This window comes from Chiloscyllium plagiosum, chromosome 6 (assembly GCF_004010195.1).
Source record: "Chiloscyllium plagiosum isolate BGI_BamShark_2017 chromosome 6, ASM401019v2, whole genome shotgun sequence".
Classification (NCBI taxonomy): Eukaryota; Metazoa; Chordata; class Chondrichthyes; order Orectolobiformes; family Hemiscylliidae; genus Chiloscyllium; species Chiloscyllium plagiosum.
Window position 1 is genome coordinate 13,712,907 of NC_057715.1, and position 21,628 is coordinate 13,734,534.

At 42.6% G+C, this 21,628-nt stretch overlaps 1 protein-coding gene across 1 annotated transcript in view; it reads right to left on the minus strand.

Annotated features, from left to right (window-relative positions):
- Window positions 1-21,628, minus strand: part of LOC122550471 (collagen alpha-2(IV) chain-like) — a 122,018-nt gene that overhangs the window by 77,940 nt on the left and 22,450 nt on the right. The window contains exons 3-15 of the mRNA XM_043691237.1: window positions 20,757-20,792; window positions 20,106-20,168; window positions 19,936-19,971; window positions 17,994-18,035; window positions 16,434-16,520; window positions 14,090-14,143; window positions 13,846-13,908; window positions 13,713-13,757; window positions 7,590-7,643; window positions 5,827-5,890; window positions 4,131-4,241; window positions 3,087-3,242; window positions 2,912-2,983 (exon numbers count right to left, since the gene is read on the minus strand). Of these exons, the coding sequence (XP_043547172.1) occupies window positions 2,912-2,983; window positions 3,087-3,242; window positions 4,131-4,241; window positions 5,827-5,890; window positions 7,590-7,643; window positions 13,713-13,757; window positions 13,846-13,908; window positions 14,090-14,143; window positions 16,434-16,520; window positions 17,994-18,035; window positions 19,936-19,971; window positions 20,106-20,144 (823 nt within the window). The 5' untranslated portion in view covers window positions 20,145-20,168; window positions 20,757-20,792. The remainder of the gene's footprint in view (window positions 1-2,911; window positions 2,984-3,086; window positions 3,243-4,130; window positions 4,242-5,826; window positions 5,891-7,589; window positions 7,644-13,712; window positions 13,758-13,845; window positions 13,909-14,089; window positions 14,144-16,433; window positions 16,521-17,993; window positions 18,036-19,935; window positions 19,972-20,105; window positions 20,169-20,756; window positions 20,793-21,628) is intronic.

Consider the following 21,628-nt stretch of genomic DNA (forward strand, 5'->3'; position numbering starts at 1 on the left):
CAGCCCTCTCCAACAACACAGCCCTCTCCAACAACACAGTCCTCTCCAACAACACAGTCCTCACCAACAACACAGTCCTCACCAACAACACAGTCTTCACCCACAACACAGTCCTCACCAACAACACAGCCCTCTCCAACAACACAGTCCTCACCAACAACAGAGTCTTCACCCACAACACAGTCTTCACCCACAACACAGTCCTCACCAACAATACAGTCCGCACCAGCAACACAGTCCTCACTAGAATGCAATCTTTCTGAGCTACACAGGGACCTCAGCAGCAATGTCCCCTTCTAGTGTATTGCGTCCCTATCGGCTGTTTGTTCCTCCATTATCTTACACTACTAACATCTGTAAACTCCTTCGTTCTCACAGTCCTCAGAAAAGTTCACTAATCCTGGTCTATTGAGCATCCTTTCATGAATGTCTTGAGCCTTCTGGCTATGCCTTCTGCTGCCTGGGCCCTATACTCGGGGAATTGCCTCCCGCAAAATCTCCAGCTCTCAATCCATCCTCAAAACCTATTTCTTGAAAAGGTTTGGTCACCTGACCTGATATCTCTGTGGGTAGTTTGGTGTTAAAACATTGATTACAATGACTGAAACCACCTTTGGAAATATCCTTGTGGATAAAGCTACATTATAAATACAAGTTGAAAATGAGCAACATTCGCTCACGTGAATCTGTCAATCTTGATATCTGTCAATGCAAATTGGGAAGTGTCAGGGAACTGAGTGTTTGTCATAAGCTCAGCTCACATTGTTTCATTGTGAACTGTCATAGCTAAAGGGCTATTGCAGGCTACTAAAGAAATGTGAAGAGAATTTTTAAAAATTCTTAAATGATTGCATGTGTCTCCTAGGGTCTCTCAGATTTGACCTCCTACCAGCCTGATATTTATTAGACCATAAGACCATAAGACATAGGAGCAGAAATTAGGCCATTCGGGTCAGCGAGTTTGCTCCACCATTCAATCATGGCTGATAAGTCTCTCAAGGCGAAAGTGAGGACTGCACATGCCGGAGATTAGAATCTAGATTAGAGTGGTGCTGGAAAAGCATAGCAGGTCAGGCAGCATCTGAGGAGCAGGAAAATCAATGTTTCGGGCAAAAGCCTTTCCTGATGAAGGGTTTTTGCCTGAAACATCGATTTGCCTGCTCCTCGGATGGTGCCTGACCTGATGTGCTTTTCCAGCACCACTCTATCTAGACTATGATAAGTCACTTAACCCCATTCTCCCGCTTTCTCCCTTGATCCACTGGACAATCAAGAACCGAGCTATCTCAGTCTTAAATATACTCAATGACCTGACCACCACAGCCTTCTGTAGCAACGAATTCCATAGATTCACCACTCTCTGGCTGAAGAAGTTTCTCCTTATCTCCATTCTATAGAGTCTTCCCTTTACTTTAAGGCTATTCCCTCATGTCCTAGTCTCTGCTGCCAATGGTCTAATGACGGTGAGATTTGGGCATAAGTCGGACACAGTATTCAGGCTGATCTATAGACCTAAACTTGGTATTTAGGGTGGTCCTGACGCAGTATCTGATCCTCACAATTCCTGTCCTGTTATGCCTCATTGGGATTACATGCTGTAAATCAGCTTCTGAGCTTGTGAAGACCTGATGGCTCATCCCTCATCCACAGCCCAGACTGTTCAGCTTTCGGGAACCAATCACATAGTTGTGGTAGGCAGAAGGCTGTGGTCGGCAGAAGGCCGTGGCCATCAACGCCTAGTTGGTAGTCCACAAACCAATCAGCTACACGTTGCTGGCTGAATGTCCATTGTACACAGCCCTTGGCTCCAGCTCATATGCAAACCATTTCCTGCTGCCTGAACTGGCAGCTCTGTAAACAATACTTACAAAGAGGGTCAGGTTTTACTTGTTTTCAAAAACTACAGTAATTCTTCAGGAACCTTTGGTTTGTCAAATAGCTCTTTTCCCAATTCAGTTAAAAATCAAAAATACAGAAAAATAAAAAGACATAGTCTTCACAGCCCTCAGGGGCATAAGCAATCAAGAGGCCATCTACAATGGGAATATGAATATAAATATTTTCTGCACAAAAACCTTTTCAATAGACAGCTAGAGGCAAGAATCTGATCAGTCATATTATAATACAATAATCAGCGAGTTATGGGAGATATTTTCCATGAAATTTGATATTAAAGGGATCATGTCTTTATTAAGAAGGAACAGAAGACTCTTCATAGTTAGAACAAATATTGTCCATGAAATCAGCTCGGGAACTTGGCAGAATTCTGGACACCTCACTTTTGGTCCTGGAGAGGGTTCAGACAGTAGAAATGTTGAAAATTAAGGAGGAGTGTTCCCACTGGCAAGGGGGAACGGTGAGATAATTAGTGAAACAATCAGAAGGGGAGACACAGGAGTGGCTCCTTTCCATAGTGAGTCATTGTGGTCTGGAATGCATGGTCTGATAGGATGATGGAAATAGTTTCAATAGTAATTTTCAACGGGAGGTGGATGTGAAATGGAATAGAGGCTATATACAGGACTATAGAGAAAGAGCGGGAAGTGAGACAAATTGTTCACCTCTTCAAAAGAATGATCACAGGCACAAATAGCTGAATAACCTCCTCTGATGACAATAAAGCTAATTTAATTCACCCAGTGTTTAACCTGACCTCATGTTTTCTCCATGTTCCACCTCTTCCCTCCTCCGTGTTCCTTCTCTCTCCGTGTTCCCCTCTCCCCATGTTCCCTCTGAGTTCCCCATCTCCCCGTGTTCCCCCTTCCCCGTGTTCCTCCCTCCCCTTGTTCCCCCTCTCCCCATGGTCCCCCTCCCCCCATTCCCCCTCTCCTCCCGTGTTCCTCCTGACCCTGTGATTCTGTTGTCTCCGTGTTTCACATGGTCCCACCATATTTAACACGGGGTTCCTTACCTTTGTCTCCTGGTCTTCCCCTTGGACCAGGGTACCCTCTCTGACCTTTCTCTCCTGGATCTCCAATGAACTCTATTCGGGTGAAACCAGAGAGCAGTTTGTCATTGACAATGTGAAGGTTTTAATTCCTATTTTGAAACACTCACCTTTGTGGTAGTAGGGAATAGGAACTGACCTGTGGAACCTATCAGTCCAGGAGGTCCAGGTGGACCAGGTGGGCCTGATTTCCCTGGAAATCCTGGGAATCCAGGCTGGAGAGCCGGCAAACCCTGATCACCTTTCTCCCCTTTGGCTCCTGAGTGACCTGGTAAACCTGGTGGTCCTGGGTTACCTGAGAATGACCAACAGGAGAACATTAATATTTCACTCCTTTTTGCCCATTTGTTTCTCGTTCTTGATTTCGGTTTACGCCTCATTCTGACCTTACCTAGTGAATGATGTTAACTTCCTCCCAACCACACTGACCCCTGTCTATATCTGAGTGCTTGTGATGGTGTGAGTGTGCATGGATCGGAGTGTGCAAAAAGTGACTATTCATAAATTGTTACCCTAAAATCATGCCTTCTCTAAACTTCAAAAATCATATTAGGATTTTTCACTCTATTTTTAATATACTTAGGCAAATATTTATTTTTGAATCAACAAGAAAACTCTTGGGTCACACATTGGAAGAACAGTGTACATCCCACCTATGTCGGTGAGAGATGGAGGGAAATGCAGTCAGAGTGAAGTTCAATGTAAGCTTGAGGAATAGAATACCACCTTGCAGCCAGACATTTAACAGCTTTCTGGACTCAGCATTAAGTTCAACCACTTCACACCATCCACTCCGGCCCCATTTAGATTTTGATTTTTTAAAATACCTGAGTCGTGTTTTTCAGACATTTGCTTTTGGACAGAGTTGACGATTATTCTGCAATTCACACCCACTCTTGAACAATGCTTTGTTTCTTTAGTATAGCCGTTCCCATCTCCCTTACCTCTTGCTCCATGATGTTTTCCTCACTAAACCTCTCCTGTCCTTTAACCTTTCTCTTGCCTTCCCTTTCATTCTTCCTCCCTCTCCCAGGTTTTGATGGTATACATCCCATCATATTTCCACATCCCTTCAGTTCTGAGAAGGAATCATATTTGACTGGAAACGTTGACCCAATTAATGGAGACCTTTCTTTCTGACGTACGCACATTTGGGAACGTTAACAACCATCTGTGAATGTACCTGGGAATGGTGCTGTTTCACCAGGGAGACCGGGGGGGCCCTCACGGCCATAGAAGCCTTCCTCCCCTTTGGGGCCACGCTCTCCTTCTAGACCTGGCCAACCTTTTGGACCTTGAGACAAGGGAGAAAAGATGCAAGTTATAAAGAAAGCAAATGGAAAAGAATCTCCCCTTCAGCCCACAGGCAGGGATTGACGTGAGGCAAAACTTTTGACTTGATACCTCCCTTCCCCCAACTCAAATCTCACTGTCTTGACATTGGAAATTAGGTAAACTGTCTCATCGATGCTGCTTCCATCTAGGTCACTGTAACTCCATTGGATCAACAGATTTATTTCCCTCTTTGACAGAATTTCCAATATCTTACTTCTCATGAACCCCCAGATGCTGCCAGAGGAAGTGGTGGAGGCTAGTACAATTGCAACATTTAAAAGGCATCTGGATGGGTTTATGAATAGGAATTGTTTGGAGGGATATGGGCCAGGAACAGGCAGGTGGGACTAGATTGGGTTGGGATATCTGGTCAGCATGGACAGGTTGGACCAAAGGGTCTGTTTCCATGCTGTACATCTCAAGAACTCTATGTGCCAGTAACATGTAAGAACCTCATTGTCAATCGTTCTAGGAACCCAGGCCTAGAAAATGACCTCAGCCACATTGTCCTATTGGCTTTTAAGAAGGCTACTTTTGATTGACATCTTGCAGTTTGTTCTCTGTTTGTGTACATGATCACTGGATAGAGAGGACTACCTTCCTCATAAACATTTTGTTAAAGGATTGCAGAGAACTGCGAACATTATTATTTTGATCGTTTTGAGTGGTTATATGAAATATTGCAACCTAGTGAATTATTGCTCCAGTTGAGATTATTTCTTTAATAAACCTGATTGGGAGGCTTTGGCTGAGATATGTGCTTTCAGTAGAATGTGCCTTTTGATTGGGAAGACTGGGATCACAAACCACATCTCATATTAAATGTATCTTCTTATCCAACTACAAAAAGGCAGGTTCAAAGCTCAGAGTTCACCCCAGACACTATGCCCAGGAGATAGAAATTTCACTTAATTGGAAGCAAATTTTCCTCTCTGAATGAACAAACAGCTTTTTGAAATGGGCACATTTGCAAGTGAGATCAAGAAATGACTTTTTTCAATACAAAATGGTGGTGGATATTTGTAGCTTTCTTCCACACGAAGATTGTGGATACTGGAGGCTATCAGGATCATGACTGAGATATGTAATTAAATTTTTAATACGTAAGAAAATCAATATGGAACAAACGTGTGTAAAAGGGACAGAAATGAAGATCAGCCATGTACCAAAACAGAGGAACAGTATCAAGAAGCTGAATGGCCCCCTTCCTTAACCATTTTATTATTCAGCATGTAGGCCAGACCAGGTAAGGATAGTGGATTGCTTTCTTTAATGTCATTAATGGACCAAGTGGGTTTTCAGAACGAGGGTAGCCTTTACACCAGTTTTTGTTTTAATTCCAGATGCTGTGCAGTGATTTGAACACTTGACCCCATGGTGTGGTTCACTAAAACATTAGCCCCACTGACAGTACCTCTACTCTACCCTGACTCGATAAATCAGTCAGTGGATCTACTGTTACTCAGTTCCTGCTGCCTCTGGAGAACAAATTTCACGCCTATTACATTTAATTTCCTTTCTGTATCTGAGGAAAGTTCTCTCACCTTTGGGAATTAATCCAGTAAATGTGATGGACTGGCCAGGTCGGCCTGGGTCACCTCGGTCACCCTGTAAAAGGAGGACAAGACATCAGGGAAAACATTTCACTCCATTTGTTCAGCTCTGCTATAAACAAGACGCAGCAGCATGATGTGAACACATTCAACATTCCTCTTCACACCTTGGGGGAAGGTGACTATTAGAGTGTATCGCTCACTCATTACAACATGTATCTGGCTTCACTCTAATCAAACCAGTGGAATGAGAAATGTGCGACTCAGTTAATCTACTCTGATGGATCTTCTCCCAGGTGGTGAACACAGATATTTACACTAAGCCATCACCCACGACACAGCACTGCTCTCAGCTAAATCGATCAAACCTTCTGTTCACAAAATGGTCGGGTAATGGGGTCAAGGTTGACGGCATCAGATTAACAGCAAGGCTGAGAAAGTGAATGGTCTCCTCTGTGCTCCGATATCTCCAACCGAACAACTTCCAAATCATGTTGAGCTGTGGTTTGAGTGTAGAGGAGGGAGACATCACAGGTTAATTCTCTGTGAGGAGGGACAGAGTGAGGGTTAATGTTGTGAGGAGGGACAGAGTGAGGGTTAATGCTGTGAGGAGGGACAGAGTGAGGGTTAACTCTGTATGAGGAGGGAGTGAGAGGAAGAGCTAAGTCAGTGAGGAGGGAGAGAGTGAGGATTAACTCAGTGAGGAGGGAGAGATTGAGGGTTAACTCTGTGTGAGGATGGAGAGAGTGAGGATTAACTCAGTGAGAAGGGAGAAAGAGTGAAGATAAACTCTCTGTGAGGGGGGAGTGAGTGAGGGTTAACTGTGTGAGGACGGAGAGAGTGAGGTTAAGTCAGTGAGGAGGGAGAGAGAGTGAGGATTAATTCTTGGTGAGTAAGGAGAGAGAGTGAGGGTTAACTCACCGAGGAGGGAAAGGGAGGGTTTACTCTCAGTCTCCTTCATTTGCTGTTCAGGATTGCACAATTTCTTGATAGGATTTTGAAGACCATTCGGGGTGGGGTTGGATTGTACATTTCCAGAGCTCTGAGCTAATAGTAATGAGATATAAATGGTCTTGAGTCTCAACATTATGGCCGAGTTGGCCTGAAGGACATGGGTAAGAGTGGAATTTTTGCTGAGCAAAAGGATATTTCAGAAATAAAAGTACAAAGCACTGATTCAATTCAGTTATTCAGCTGAGAAAGTAACCAACAAGTGGTTGACTGATGATAACTTCAACTTCCTGCAGATGTTGTGGTGCCACGCTTTGGGACATGCAATTGGCACAATGTGCACATCCCTGGGGTTTCACTGCTGAACTGTCCCAAATGTGAGAAAATCATAAAAATAAAGGAATTGGGATGGGGCAAAGGCAAAGGCAGGGTGGGGTAAACCATTTGCATCGTCCTTGACTTTCTGAATTAATATGCCCACATCCTGTTTGACTATCCGTGTGGAGTTTGCCCAATATCCCTGTGTCTGTGTGGGTTTCCTCTAGGTGCTCCGGTTTCCTCCCACAGTCCAAAGATGTGCAGGTTAGGTGGATTGGCCATGCTAAATTGCCCAGAGTGTCATGGGAAATATGCAAGATAGGTTAGGGCACTGGCTCTGGATGGGACACTCTTTGGAGGGTTGGTGTGGACTCGATGGGCCAAATGGCCCACTGCCACCCTGTAAGGATTCTATGATAAATGAGAACAAGGTGACAACTCTCAATTCAATCTAATGATCAGAACTGGAAACTAATGCAAATTACCTTCAATCCTGGTTGACCATCAAACCCGGGAAGACCTGGGGTACCTGGGAGACCCTGAAAATGACAAAAAAAACAATCTGAAGACACCAGGAGTACATTCAATTCAATGGAGTGAGGTGATTCCCTCATGATACAAATTAAAACCAGTTTAGGGCAGAGTTGTCTCATTTGTTGAGTTAACATCCTCTTTGCTAGGGAAGATCACCTTCATTGCTCAAAGGAACCTCTTACCTAGAAATCTCAAAGGAGTAGGGACTCTGTAATCTAGATGTTCCAGGCAAGTATAAGGGAGGGGTGCTCACTGAGACAGATGTTCTAGACCCACAGGTTAGGGTTAGGGTTAGACATCCAGATGTTGGAGACTATGTTTCCTAGAACAGATGTTTCTGCTACAGAGCGCTAGCTGATCACCAGAACTGTACTGAAGTTGGCTACTGTTAAGGATAATGTACAACTTGAAGTCTAGTTTATATTTTTCAATTTTTTATGTTAAGAAGGGGTAGGGCACAGATTATCATTTTCCCAGTCAGGAAGCATGTTTTGTTTGCATGTGTTTTAATGAGATTTTATAACTCCAATTGTTAACAATTCAGTTCATTTAAAAAAAACGTAGAGGGTAAAAAGACAGGGAGTTAGCAAGTCTGTGTGTTGGTGTGCTAGCGTGTGGAGGCTGAAGTGTTAAACTCTCCAGTAAGGAATCTGGCAAGAAAACTAATGGGAACTGAGTTTAGGGAGCTCTTGTATTTGCTCTGAAATTAAGGTAATATTGAGTTAGTTGCTTGCTTTGGTGTCCCAGGGAGAGCTACCTATTGAGGCAAAACAGAGCACTCAATTAATGCACAGAAATTCACCACAGGAAGCCATTTTCAGCTGTGCTAGCCCAAGTGAGAAGCTTTAGTATGGAGGTACTGGTGACTCTTCACTGAAGTTCGAATGTGTGAAAAATTGAATAAGCTGGAGATAGAGAGGGAAATGAAAAAAATGACACGAATGGGAGGTAGAATGGAAATGGAAAGTAGAAGGTTAGAACTCGAGTTTCAGGCGAGAGGGAGAGAAAAAATAACATCAGCTTAAAATGACGCATTGACAAAGAAGACTGCAGAACCCAAAGGGAGCTCTGATGGGGACAATCCTTGTCATGATCTAAAGGCCAGTAAAGAATTGTTTTACATTTATACAAGCCCCACTGAAATTTGAGAGAAGAACCTGGAAGATTTTTCTGCGTATCATTTGAGAAACCAACAATGACAAATGAATTGGCTGAAAGAAAAATGGTCATTGGCTATGCAGAGCAACTTTACAAGTGAATCATGGGAAACATGTGCTTCACTGTCGGAGGAGCTTGTAACTGAGGCTGAAAAAGAAAAGGCCAAAATGGATGCATCTGAGTCAGTCTCTGCACCATAAGGGCAAAAGTTTTGAAATTTAAGGGAACAATGTGGGCAAACTCATTTTGACTTTAAATAGGTTAAGCAAAGTGATTGTGACTGACGCATACAAGTATTGAAACCACATATAAAGTTCTGAAAGAGATCATTGTTTTGGAAATATTCAAAATATATTATCTCTTGTAATAAGAACCTACATTGAAGACCAAATTGTTGCAACAGCTAGACAAACATTATAATGGCTAATGATTATGAGCTGATCCGCAAAAACAACCCTTTTTTTCTGTTGCTCCCATAAAGATGAGCAGAGTAGGTGTTGGGAAATTGAAAGTAAGTAGTCAGGGTAAAGGTTGGGAATGAGGATTTCTTCCTCAGATCACAAAGGGAAGTTCTAAGATGGAGATGAAAATCAAAGGACTGGAGTGCGGGGAGGGGACATGGTGGCTCAGTGGTTATCTCTGCTGCCTCACAGTGCCAGAGACCCAGGTTCAATTCCAGCCATGAGTTGACTGTCACTGTAGAGTGTGCCCACTCTCCCTGTATCTGCATGGGTTTCCACTCACAGTCCGAAGATATGCAGGTCAAGTAGATTAGCCAAGCTAAATTGTGTCTGGGGATATGTAGGCTAGGTGAATTAGCTATGGGAAATGCAGAGTTACAGGGGTAGGGGGGGTTGGGCCTGGGTGGGATGGTCTTCAGAGGTAGGTCCTGAGGGTCTCTCGACCCAAAACATTAACTCTGGTTTCGCTCCACAGATGCTACCAGACCTGATGAACTTTTCCAGCAATTTCTATTGTTGATTGCTGTTTGGTGGGTTGTTGCAGACTCAATGAGCGAAATAGCCTGCTTCTGCACTGTAAGAATTCTATGATTCTATGAAGTGTTTCCATGTAATGAAGACGGCCATTTTTGTTCAGAATGCTACAACTTGAAAGGGATGCCCATGCGACAATGGGCTTTTGTTGAAGGGAAGATAACATTTTATTAGCTAAACCATTTAGTGACAGAAACTAGTCAAATTCTTTAGCTGGAGAAGTATTTGCCTCCAGAGTTCAATGAAAGGCGAGTGTTAGTAAATGTGCTACAGATGCAGCACATCCCAGTTCCATTGTACAAATTGCAGACGGAGTGTTGTCTGGACTAGTGGTAGTAGGAGTAGTTAAGAAATTCCTGAAGAAGGGCTTGTGCCCGAAACGTCGATTCTCCTGTTCCTTGGATGCTGCCTGACTTGCTGCGCTTTTCCAGCAACACATTTTCAGCTCTGATCTCCAGCATCTGCAGCCCTCACTTCCTCCTCGTAGTTAAGAAATTACTTGCTAATGGAGTAGACCTATTCTTGGTTAATGACTTGGCCAGATAGAAGGTTCTATCTTCACCATAATGACATAAAACCTGAGGGAAATTAAGGATATGGAATGAGAACAAGTTCTGGGTATTTTTGCATCTTTTGGGGTGACCAGAACAATGTCTAAACAAAGTTAATCACCAGAGGTCATTGTAATATGATGGACAAAAACGATTGTGTAGTTGAAACTTTTCTTCAAGGCAAGGATAATTCAAACAAAATATTTGGCATGTCTTCAATAATTGAAGGTCTCGAAGCACATCTGGAGTTGAGCAGGCAACTCACACTAAAACTGGGGCTGAATGAGTTCCAGAATACTATCACATTAAAAAGAGAGCTTTGAAAACAAAAGGGAGACATAATCACAGATCTGCGGGGGAGGAATGGGCAGTTGTCCATGAGATAGTGATTTCCAGACGTCAAAAGAAGACATTGTGAGTAGCACATGAAATTTCTATGACAGCACACATAAGAATACAGAAAACACTAGCATCAAGAAGCTGGAATTTTACCTGGCTAAGACTTCATGAGGATGTGATGCAATTCTGTATCACATGCCATGCCTGTCAAGTGGTAGGGAAACCTCAACATATAATCAAACCGGTAACTTCCATTCCCAGTTTTTGAAGATCGGTTTAATAGGTTACTGGTCAATTCAGAGGAAAACTCTAACTATGATAAAGAAATCACTGCTTTGGTTGAAGTGAGGGGTAAAAGTATTGAATCTGAAGCCTCACTCAATGTGGAATGTGTCACCCTTCTGTCATAAAAACAGTCTGTACAGTTACAAAAACATAGTTGGTGTCTTGTAGTAGATTTATCTACTTCATCAGGTTTGAATTTGGATTGACGTACTCAGGAAATAGTAATTTTAGCCAATGTGCAGGAGAACAAGGAAGTACAGTGAACATAGATCACTGAACATCATTTAGCAATTTGTTAGATAACATCATGCCCAGATCTTCCATACTATGTTTTGGAAACGATAACATTGCCCAGTGAAGGGAAGGGTAAGGATATGGATGTGGCCCTTACACAATGAGAAGATGACAAAATGGTTCTTGAATGTGCTCTTATAAATATTTCTTTTGAATCCAGTGAAGATTTGTCAAATGATAGTCAGGAAGAATCAACATTTCCCAGAGTTTGCTATCGACTTTGAAGTTGGGAAATTCCCTGGTGTCCCTAGTGAAGAAGGGAATGTAGGAAATGCATTGAATTTGAGGTTCAGGAAATTAACGTTCATGCAGAACCATCAATCTTTTGGACTAGAACATGAAGCAATTGAGATCTAACATGTCACACTTCTTGCTGCACTGATATTCAGTTCAATGAATCAACAGATTTGATATATTTGGATGAAATAAAATGGTCAGGGAGTTGAAATGTTGCTGCTTCAGACACAATAGACATACAAAGCTTAGAATAACAGTTAGTTAATGGGCCTCTGAAAATAGATATTTCCTCTGATCTAATGGTGCAAATTAATAGACAATCCAGTGAAGTATTGTTGTTTAATACAAATACTGATCAGCTACTGGAAGCAATTAGTTTCTGTTCCAATCTAAGAAAATGGACATCAGTGAAGCACCTGTAATAAAACTAGAGACTGCAACTGGAAGTGGGGAAGCAGACCTGAAGACCGATTGTGGGACCATGATTTTCCTTCATGCCTTGATGATGACTTTATTGAAGCAGAATGCTTGAGTATTTACTTGAACTAGAATCTCGGGAAGAATCCAATGACTGATCCAAAAGTATTGACCATAGAGTCAGGATAACTCAATATAATTTTAGTCACTGACACAGAGGAATTCACTGTGAAACGAAATGAAGTCGATTTTTTTTTCTTCTGTTTCAAGTGAAGTCTTGAATATGAATATTGAGCATTATTACCTTAAATTCATTTTTATTTGGAGCGAAAGACTGCATGCACAGAGCTAACAGAACTTCCTGTTTTTGGGAAATAATTTTTGTGGAAGATTCAAACTTGGAATGCAAAACTGTTTGGATGGATTCCAGTGATTCAACCATTCACTGTAATGATTGCTGGTAAAGCTAGGCTGATTGCAAATGCCATGTTTTGCATATAAATTGATAAAATAAGTTAGGGTTTTAAGAGATGTTCAACAATTCTATAAAAATTGTATATGAGAAGATTAAGGATGAATGGATGTAAGTCTTATTTTTGTTGTGTGGGTCAGATACTTTGTGACGAAACACATTTTTGAAATGGCATTTTATCCATTCTAAAGGTGAAGGCATATTTTACTGTCTTTATTTTGAGATTGGTTCTAAAAAGGAAAATACTGATCTAAACCAAGGAGACTGGGAAATGGGTTGTTTGCAGTTTCAAAACTCATGTTACATACTGTGAGTTGTATACTAAGTTGTATTTTCCTGTTACATACTGTGAGTTGTATACTAAATTGTATTTTCCTGTTACATACTGTGAGTTGTATACTATATTGTATTTTCCTGATACATACTGTGAGTTGTACACTGTTGCATTTTCCTGTTACATACTGTGAGTTGTACACTATGTTGCATTTTCCTGTTACATACTGTGAGTTGTATACTGTGTTGCATTTTCCTGTTACATACTGTGAGTTGTTACTATATTGTATTTTCCTGTTACATACTGTGAGTTGTTTAATGGAATAAATTGTGTTTCATTTATCAGTTTGTTCCAGTTTTACAGGTTAAGGAGGTTTGGAGAATGGTGTGGCCATGATTGTAAGTTACATTCAAGCCTGATGCAGGTTAGATGTCAGGAGGTGATTCTTTTCCTGCTAAATAGTGAACCTGTGGAATTTCCGATTCATTGCATTCCTTCAAATGAGAACTGGACTTGGTTCTGCCTGGGCCAGAGATCACCTTTTTAAATAAAAGGCAAATTGTGCAGGAATTTCCCAGGCTGTCTCGTTTCCATAGATGAGTTGGACAGGAACCTCCTTCCAATTGGACCTGGGTTTTTGATTGGCATCTGTCACTGCTTTGGAATCACTTGGTTTTGGGTGACGTGAGAAATATTTATATTTTTAGATATCAAATTTGTGTAAGATTAAGCTGAATGGACCACCGAATCTTTATCAGTCAAATATTGTTCAAATGTTCCCAACCCATGAGAGGGTGAAAAACACATACTAACCAATACCTCAACAAAAAAAATTAAGTTACAATCCACATTGTAAACCACTTTTTCCCAGATCATTTTCTATTATTTTTTTTTTACTTTGTGTGTAATCCTTGCTATCCCAGAAAGGTTCCAGACTCTGATAAAGTTAAAGCTTAAGCTGTAATAAGACACAAAGGCAGATATTACTTTGAGGAAGGAAGAGGAAGGTCATAGTGAATTTGCCAGTATCTATGTAGATTGTATATACTCACTTTGCGTCCTTCAGAACCTGGGGGTCCATTGAAGCCACTCTCACCCTACAACCACAAGGAGTTCATTTTAAAGCCAAAAGCAGCAGGAATGGTCTAATTTTGAAGCAAGTATTTCCAATAGAATATTACATACCCTTAATCCTGGAAGGCCCATGATTCCCTCTTCTCCTTTCTCACCCTTTGGACCAGGAGCTCCCTAAACAGAACAATAATTACAAATATAACTATTTCAATGGATGATCCAAATGCAACCTAATCTTTGTATTCCACTTTGCAAATTTGAAAGGCAGTCTTTCGTTGGAAGTTTTCTGATCTGGAATCACACTTAACAATCTGAGCAACTGAATCCACCTCGGATTCTATGTAGTGAAACTCACCGGTTCCCCAGGGTCACCTAATTCGCCTTCATTTCCTCGTTCTCCTCTGTCACCCTGAGCAAAGAATGGAAAACAAGGAATCAAGAGTTAGAAAAATGAAGGGGATCTCATAGAAACATATAAAACTTACGAAGGGAATAGACAAGATAGAATGTTTCCATTGAACCAAGGGAGGTTGGTGAGTGAATCTAGAACTAGGGAGCGTAGCCTCAAAATAAGAGGGAGCAGATTTCAAAGTGAGTTGAGGAGAAACTTCTTCACCCAAAGGATTGTGACTCTATGGAATTCCTGCCAACTGAAGCAGTTGAGGCGACCTTGCTGAAATTCCTAAGGCAAAGATTAGACAGATTTTTGAACAGTAAAGGGATTAAGAGTTATGGTGAGAGGGCAGGGAAGTGGAGATGAGTTCATGAAAAGATCAGCCATGACTTTATGAAATGGTGCAGCAGGCTCGATGGGCCGGACGGCCTACTCCTGCTCCTAGTTGTTCTGCTCTTAAGGCTGAAATTAACCCAAAACAAACAGCAAAAAATTATTTATCCATGAAGATACCAACATTTATGCATGATATCCATAATTTAGTTTATGTCTTGAGGCAGTCCACCACAGGGAGGCAGGACCAACAGCAGTCTGGCTGAACCGGAGTTTATGGATGGGAATATTTGGAACCAATGCTCAGGTGTATTTCAGACCCAATTTGAAGTTACCCATTCCATCTTATTCTCATTTTGCATTATACAATGCTATGTTAACATTTATAATGGATGTTAACTTGTTACACTGTATCTGGACCATTTTATCACCAGTCACGCTTCAGCACCTCTATTGGCATAAGTATTCAATCACAGGATGAAATAATTATGTAGGATGTGCTTCATTGTAAATGTAAACATAGGATTTACAATTAAAATATAGTAGAAATATAGTGAAAATATTAATATATAAAAGATACAGGCATGAACAGCTTGACAAAGAGACAAAATATATAAACAGCATAGTCATATGAATTTATACTTAGTCGAGAAATTTAAGCTAAACATACCAAACAACATATTTCAAGAAGTATATACCAATAAATAGGATCTGTGTTACAGTATTTTAAATTCTATTTTGAGCAACAATTGTGTTTTAATGTGATTACAAATTATCACTGCAGTAATTACACAGTACAAAGATTTAATTAGAAATGAAGAGATTTTGCCATAAGTATGAATTGAGAATTTGATTGTGGGAATTTTAATAAGATTAGACAATAGGCTTCACATAACATCCTATGTCTAATTTAGAGTGGTGCAGGAAAAGCACAGCATGTCAGGCAGCATCCGAGCCGCAGGGACCTCGACATTTCGGGCAAAAGCCCTTCAATCAGGAAGAAATCTCATTCCTGATGAAGGGCTTTTGCCCAAAACATCGATTTTCCTGCTCCTCGGATGCTGCCTGACCTGCTGTGCTTTTCCAGCACCACACTAATCTAGACTCTAATCTCCAGCATCTGCAGTCCCCACGTCTGCCTAGTTGAATCTATGTCTAACATCAATTATGAAATAATCTTCATCCAAATGAAGAATGCGAGACTTGGGAAAGGGACTCAGCTAATTTCTGCATTATCACCATTGGTCACGCACAGCTTGGTTAAAATGCAATAGGATAAACAGTGAAGACCCCAGATTCTGTTCCGTTTCTGTGTCTCAGTTCCATTTTCAGAGATCAGCATTTGGATTCGTTATCATGCTAAGTTGTCAGTAAGGAAATGGGAGGTGAAGTTGGGAAGAAGTGATTTCCTGGCATTGGACCTATGTCAATTAAAACTATCTAGAACCTTACTGGACCAGTGATAACTCAGAGGTCCCATGAAGGGTCTCGAATGCAACACAGCCCTCATTTGAACTTTATGTTGGGAAATAAATATGACCAGGATACAGGAAGAACTTCCTAACTTTCAACTACTATTGTGTGAGGCAAACATTTAACATCTCATCTGAAAATTGTCACCTCTGCCAGTGAAGCACTTACTCAACACTGCCCTCCAGTTGTGCATTACTTTCCTTTGTACTGACCCAGTGACAGTGCAGTGCTGTCTCAGTACTACATCTGCAACTATACCCCCACTATACTGACCCTCCAACAGTGCAGTGCTGCCACAACATTGCACTGGACTCAAAGCTCAGTCAAATGCATGACTTTCTGTGTCTGAATGAAGAGATGCTTCACTGCTGGCGTTTAAGGTTCCTTCCTGCCTGACCCACATGCTATGGTAGCAGAGAGCTTTGTCTCATCTGGTTTGTTCGTGAACTGCTGCTACTGTCTGGTGGTGATAGTTAATCAAACCTGGTTGCAATTTTACCTTTTCTCCCGTTTTATTCCCTGGTGCAGAAACTTGGCTGGTGTCCTCGATCCTGCTCCCAGGTAGACCTGGCGGACCTGGCTCACCCTGTGGGTCAACAATTCAAACAAAAAGATAAGGAAGAGTGAAGGGACTTTAATCTGAGACTGTTACAGGAGCACAGGCACTGGCATTCACAGCAGGGTCATCTGAAACAGCTCCACACGAATGACACAATAACATCAGATCCTTTATTCCTCTATTGCCATTATCACTCGCCTTTCAACTGCTGTGTTGATGAAATGGAGACAGACAAATAGAGAGAGGGAAAGAGAGTGTCAGAGATAAACAGCGGATGTATAAAGTTTGTGACTGTGAACAGCACTCCATCCAGATCGTCACTCTGCAATCTCAATGCTTCTATCTGAACATTTAATTTTTGTCATCAGTGCATGAGCTCTCCTTTCTCTCTAATGTAAGCTCTCCAACTTTCATTTTTCATTAATTCACGGGACATGAGTGTCGCTGGCTGCAAAGCTTTAGGGGTGATTTGCACAAGATTTATTTCTTTATAGTCATTAGTGGGACGTTGACGCCACTGTCTGTGCCACCATTTCCTGCCATCCCCATTTGTTCTTCAGAAAGTCTTGCTGCGGTCCATTTGTTGTGAGCACACCCACAGTGCTGTTAGCGAGGGACTTCCACGATTTAAAGCCAGCGAACAATGTCAAACAGTTCTCCTCTTGCCCACTGTCTCTTCCTGGCTGCATGCTGCTCTCTTCCCTTCTCTCCCACCCTCTTAGTCTCTCCTACCCCTCACTCATTATCTTCCTCCTTCAGTGCTTCCCTTTCACTCTCTCAATGCCTTGGCACTCAGTTGTTGCCTTCTTCCCCTTCCTTGCCACCTCTCTCCCCATCCCTCGTGATGTCCCAACCCATTCCTCCGTTACTGCCTGTTAACCTTCCTGCGCTCCCTCCTTCCCTATCTCAAACCTATCTTCAGCATCCTCAAAACCAACCGCTTTGATCCACTGACAATTCATTTATGTAGCTGAAAATGTGTTGCTGGAAAAGCGCAGTAGGTCAGGCAACATCCAGGGAACAGGAGAATTGATGTTTCGGGCATAAGCCCTTCTTCAGAAGGGCTTATGAAGAAGGGCTTATGCCCGAAACGTCAATTCTCCTGTTCCCTGGATGCTGCCTGACTTGCTGCACTTTTCCAGCAACACATTTTCAGCTCTGATCTCCAGCATCTGCAGTCCTCACTTTCTCCTCAATTCATTTATGTAACTGTTCAAAGTCCAACTGTTCTCACCCAGTGAAACTTGTGATGTTTTACGATGCAAAAGGAGTAATGTTGCTGGATTTTCTGAACTCATGGTTTCGCGACAGAAGCTCTGATCAAAAGGACTCACGATCAGATTAAGAGCCAGAAAAGCAGCAGGTCGAGTCAGAAGCAGTAAGTTCCAAGCCCCACCTTGTGATTTGTGGGCATTCCGTAAAGATTGACAACATCAAATGGGGCCCACAGTGCCTTTCAACAATAACACACTCTTCCACAAAGAGAACTAATTCACCGACCTTGTCACCAGTTCGTCCCTGGAAACCGATTCCATCATTGCCCTGCAAAGCAACCAGTAACTGTGTTACAGATTGTCCAAGGAATTGCATTTCCATAGTTCTGTCACCATCTCAGGATGACCCAGAGTGTTTAACAGCTAAGTTTTGAACTGTACTGATCATTATCACATTGCAAGGTCCCACAAGCATCATCTCAGTAATACTGGCTGGGGGAGGGCAGAGAGCTGAGATTTTGGTTCCAGCACCATCGTGAATTCCTAGTTCTTCCTTGAAAACTGATCTCTTGCAGCCGCCGTGGAAAGGATGTGAGGCACCATATGAAAGGCTGCATCCCTCACAGTGCAGGGCTCCCTTAGTTTCCCCGCTGACAATGAGGTATTCCCTCAGTATTGATCCTCCAACAGTGCAGCATTCTCACTGTACTTAATCCCTGACAGTACAGGGTTCCTTCAGCGCTGATCATTAGATTAGATTAGACTGGATTCCTTACAGTATGGAAACAGGACCTTTGGCCCAACATGTCCACACCGAGTCTCCAAAGAGTAACCCGCCCACACCCATTCCCCTATCCCGTATTTACCCCTGACGAATGCACCTTACACTACGGGCAATTCAGCATGGCCAATTCACCTAACCTGCACATCTTTGGATTGTGGGAAGAAATCAGAGCACCCGGAGGAAACCCACGCAGACACGGGGAGAATGTGCAAACTCCACACAGACTGGGTCACTGGCGCTGTGAGGCAGCAGTACTGCACAGGGAATATCAGCTCTGAGATGTGGTTAGCCATGGGAAGGCCACATGTACTGCCCACCTCGGTGCCCTGTGGACATTCTCCTGAAGTTTTGTGGTAGAGGGTTGACTGGGTAGATCCTGGATAAGGACCTAGTAATGGACTGAATGCTACAGCAAACTCTACTCCCGCTCTCGCCCTCACTCCTTCTCTTTGTCTATCTCTGCAAATTTCTCCTTATTAAGTATTAATCCCATTTCTTTTTGAAAATTGCTGAATCTACTTCCATTGCATCGAATCCATGTTTCAGATCATAGTATTGTGAGGTCCAATCACCTTCTTCTTCCCACATCTCTGAAATAATCACATTTTCGACTCAGAAAGATAAGGAGCTTTTTTGTTAATTATAACTTGCCATGCTACTGGCTGGGAGATTACTTAGACCAGAGTCGTGTTTCACAAAAATCTGACCGTCCACTGCAGCCATGAATGTTGCTCCTGGAATACTAACACATCACCAGTTACTGGTTAATTCACTCCTAGTTCTTTCATACAATGCAACACAATATCACCAAATAGGAACTTAATGAACGAAAACAAAATGCATCCTCATGTCACCTCTAGTCCTTTTTATTTTAAATCACTTCAGTTTGGTTTCTAACCTTGCACTTCCAAAATAGTTTATATTTCAACTCCCTCTATCCAACACTCTATTTGAATTTGAAGATGTCTATTAAATCTCCTCACTCTCTTGTCTGAGGGCATCAGTCTCGGCTTCTCTATTATCTCCATGTAATTACGGTCCCTCATTCCTGGAAGAATTGTAGTGAATCACCTCTGCGTGGAGTCCAGAATTGGGCACAAATACTCAGGCTGAGGCCTAACTGGAGATTTCTAATAAAGTTTATTTTTTATTTCATAGGATGAGGGTGCCAGCATTTATTGCCCATCCCTAATTGGCCACAGGGTAGTTGAGAGTCAACCACATTGCTGTGGGTCTGGAGTCACATGTAGGTCAGACCAGGTAAGGATGGCAGTTTCTCTCCCTGAAGGACATTAGTGAGTCAAGTGGGTCCCCAGAACATTACTTGGGTTTCTGGATTAGCAGTCCAGCGATAATACCAGTAGGAAACTGCCTCTCCATTAGATGGTGCTTAATTTTCATTGTTTCCCAGAGCAGCCATCTGCACTGAATGCTGAATTCCTACCTTGGGTCCTGGAGGTCCTGGAGGTCCTGGACGACCCTGTTGGGGGAGAAGAGGTTTCAAACACGTTGAGAACCAAATTAAAACCAGGAACAAGTGAAAAACATATTCAATGAGATCCCACGGGAAGTCTGTTATTCCGAGATGGGATGAGTCGGAAGACCAATACGTACCACTGGGCCCATCGCTCCTGGGGGACCCTTGAGACCCATCTCTCCAGGGATGCCAGGTAAGCCCTGCAAAAGTAACAAAGACTTGCATTTGTATAGCGTCTTTCGGGATGATTCCAACTACCCTGTGAGGTCGGAAAGATGGCGGCCATTTTGTGTGGGAGCAGGGTCCCACAAACAGCGACGTGATAAGGATTTGTTGGTTAACAGGTAAATATTGGCCAGAACAATGGGGCAATCTCCTCTCCCCGACATCAAAAGAGTCCCATTGGGTTTTGTTTTACATAGAGCTGAGAGGGCCCACAATCGAATGTCTCATTCAAAAGGCAGCATGACCGACAGTCGGTCGGTTAGGAACGTAAGGCCGATTTCTTGGGGTCTGCAGTATGACTTAAGCAGACAAACTCCTGATTCCGAATGGACAGTGCTCCCCAATGAGCCACTGCCAACACCGGAATAGTGTCTCTTATTGTCTGTGGAGGAGCTGTTTTCACTGTCAGCTTCTATCGATGATTGGGATACAAGGTCTTAGCAATTCCCGTTGATTCGATTGGGTGAGATTCTGTGTGCTCCGTGTTGGTCAGATTCCTGAACAAAAGTAGGAATTCCAAAAACAGCATCACACCCTCCCCTCCATGCCCCCCGAACACTTACCGGGTATCCTGGGAGACCAGGGAGGCCAGTGTCCCCCTACAAACAGAAGGAGAATGACAAACAGTTAGACTGGAATACACTCTGTTCTGTAGCACCGTCCTTTCCCATTCCCCCTTTCCTTCCCACTGCACTGTTTCTCAGCGGAATGATGGTCAGAAAGCTCCGACACAGCTCACAGATTCCTCAGGGATAAGTTGGATCCCATGGTTCAGGTGGTATCTGGACTGAATTAAAGTGTCCTTGCGACCAGCAGACTGAGACCGGACACACGTTATGGAATGCACTGGTGAAGGGCTAATGCATGAAACATCGATTTTCTTGCTCCTCGGATGATCACGCGACGGGCTGTGCTTTTGCAGCACCACGCTCTTTGACTAATATCCCTAATCAATCTATGACCTGCACAACTTGCTCACATTTACTGTCCATCACTATCTGCCCAAAGAAGCTTGTGGAAGAGCTTTCTTCACAGGGTGGGAAAAGAAAAAAATCCATTGTGACAAATCACTGAGGCACCACAGTCATACCCGCTGTTACAGATCACTGAATAACCCAAACAAACACAGGTTCTTGGTTACATGTCACTGAATAACTCAGACGTACACAGATTCACTGTTACAGGTCATCAAATAACTCAGACGAACACAAGTTCATTGTTACAGATCACTGAATAACCCAGACGAACATAGGTTCACTGTTACAGGTCATTGAATAACCCAAGCGAACACAGGTTCACTGTTATAGGTCACTGAATAACCCAAACAAACACAGGTTCACTGTTACAGATCACTAAATAACTCAGACGAACACAGGTTCACTGTTACAGATCACTAAATAACCCAGACGAACACAGGTTCACTGTTATAGGTCAC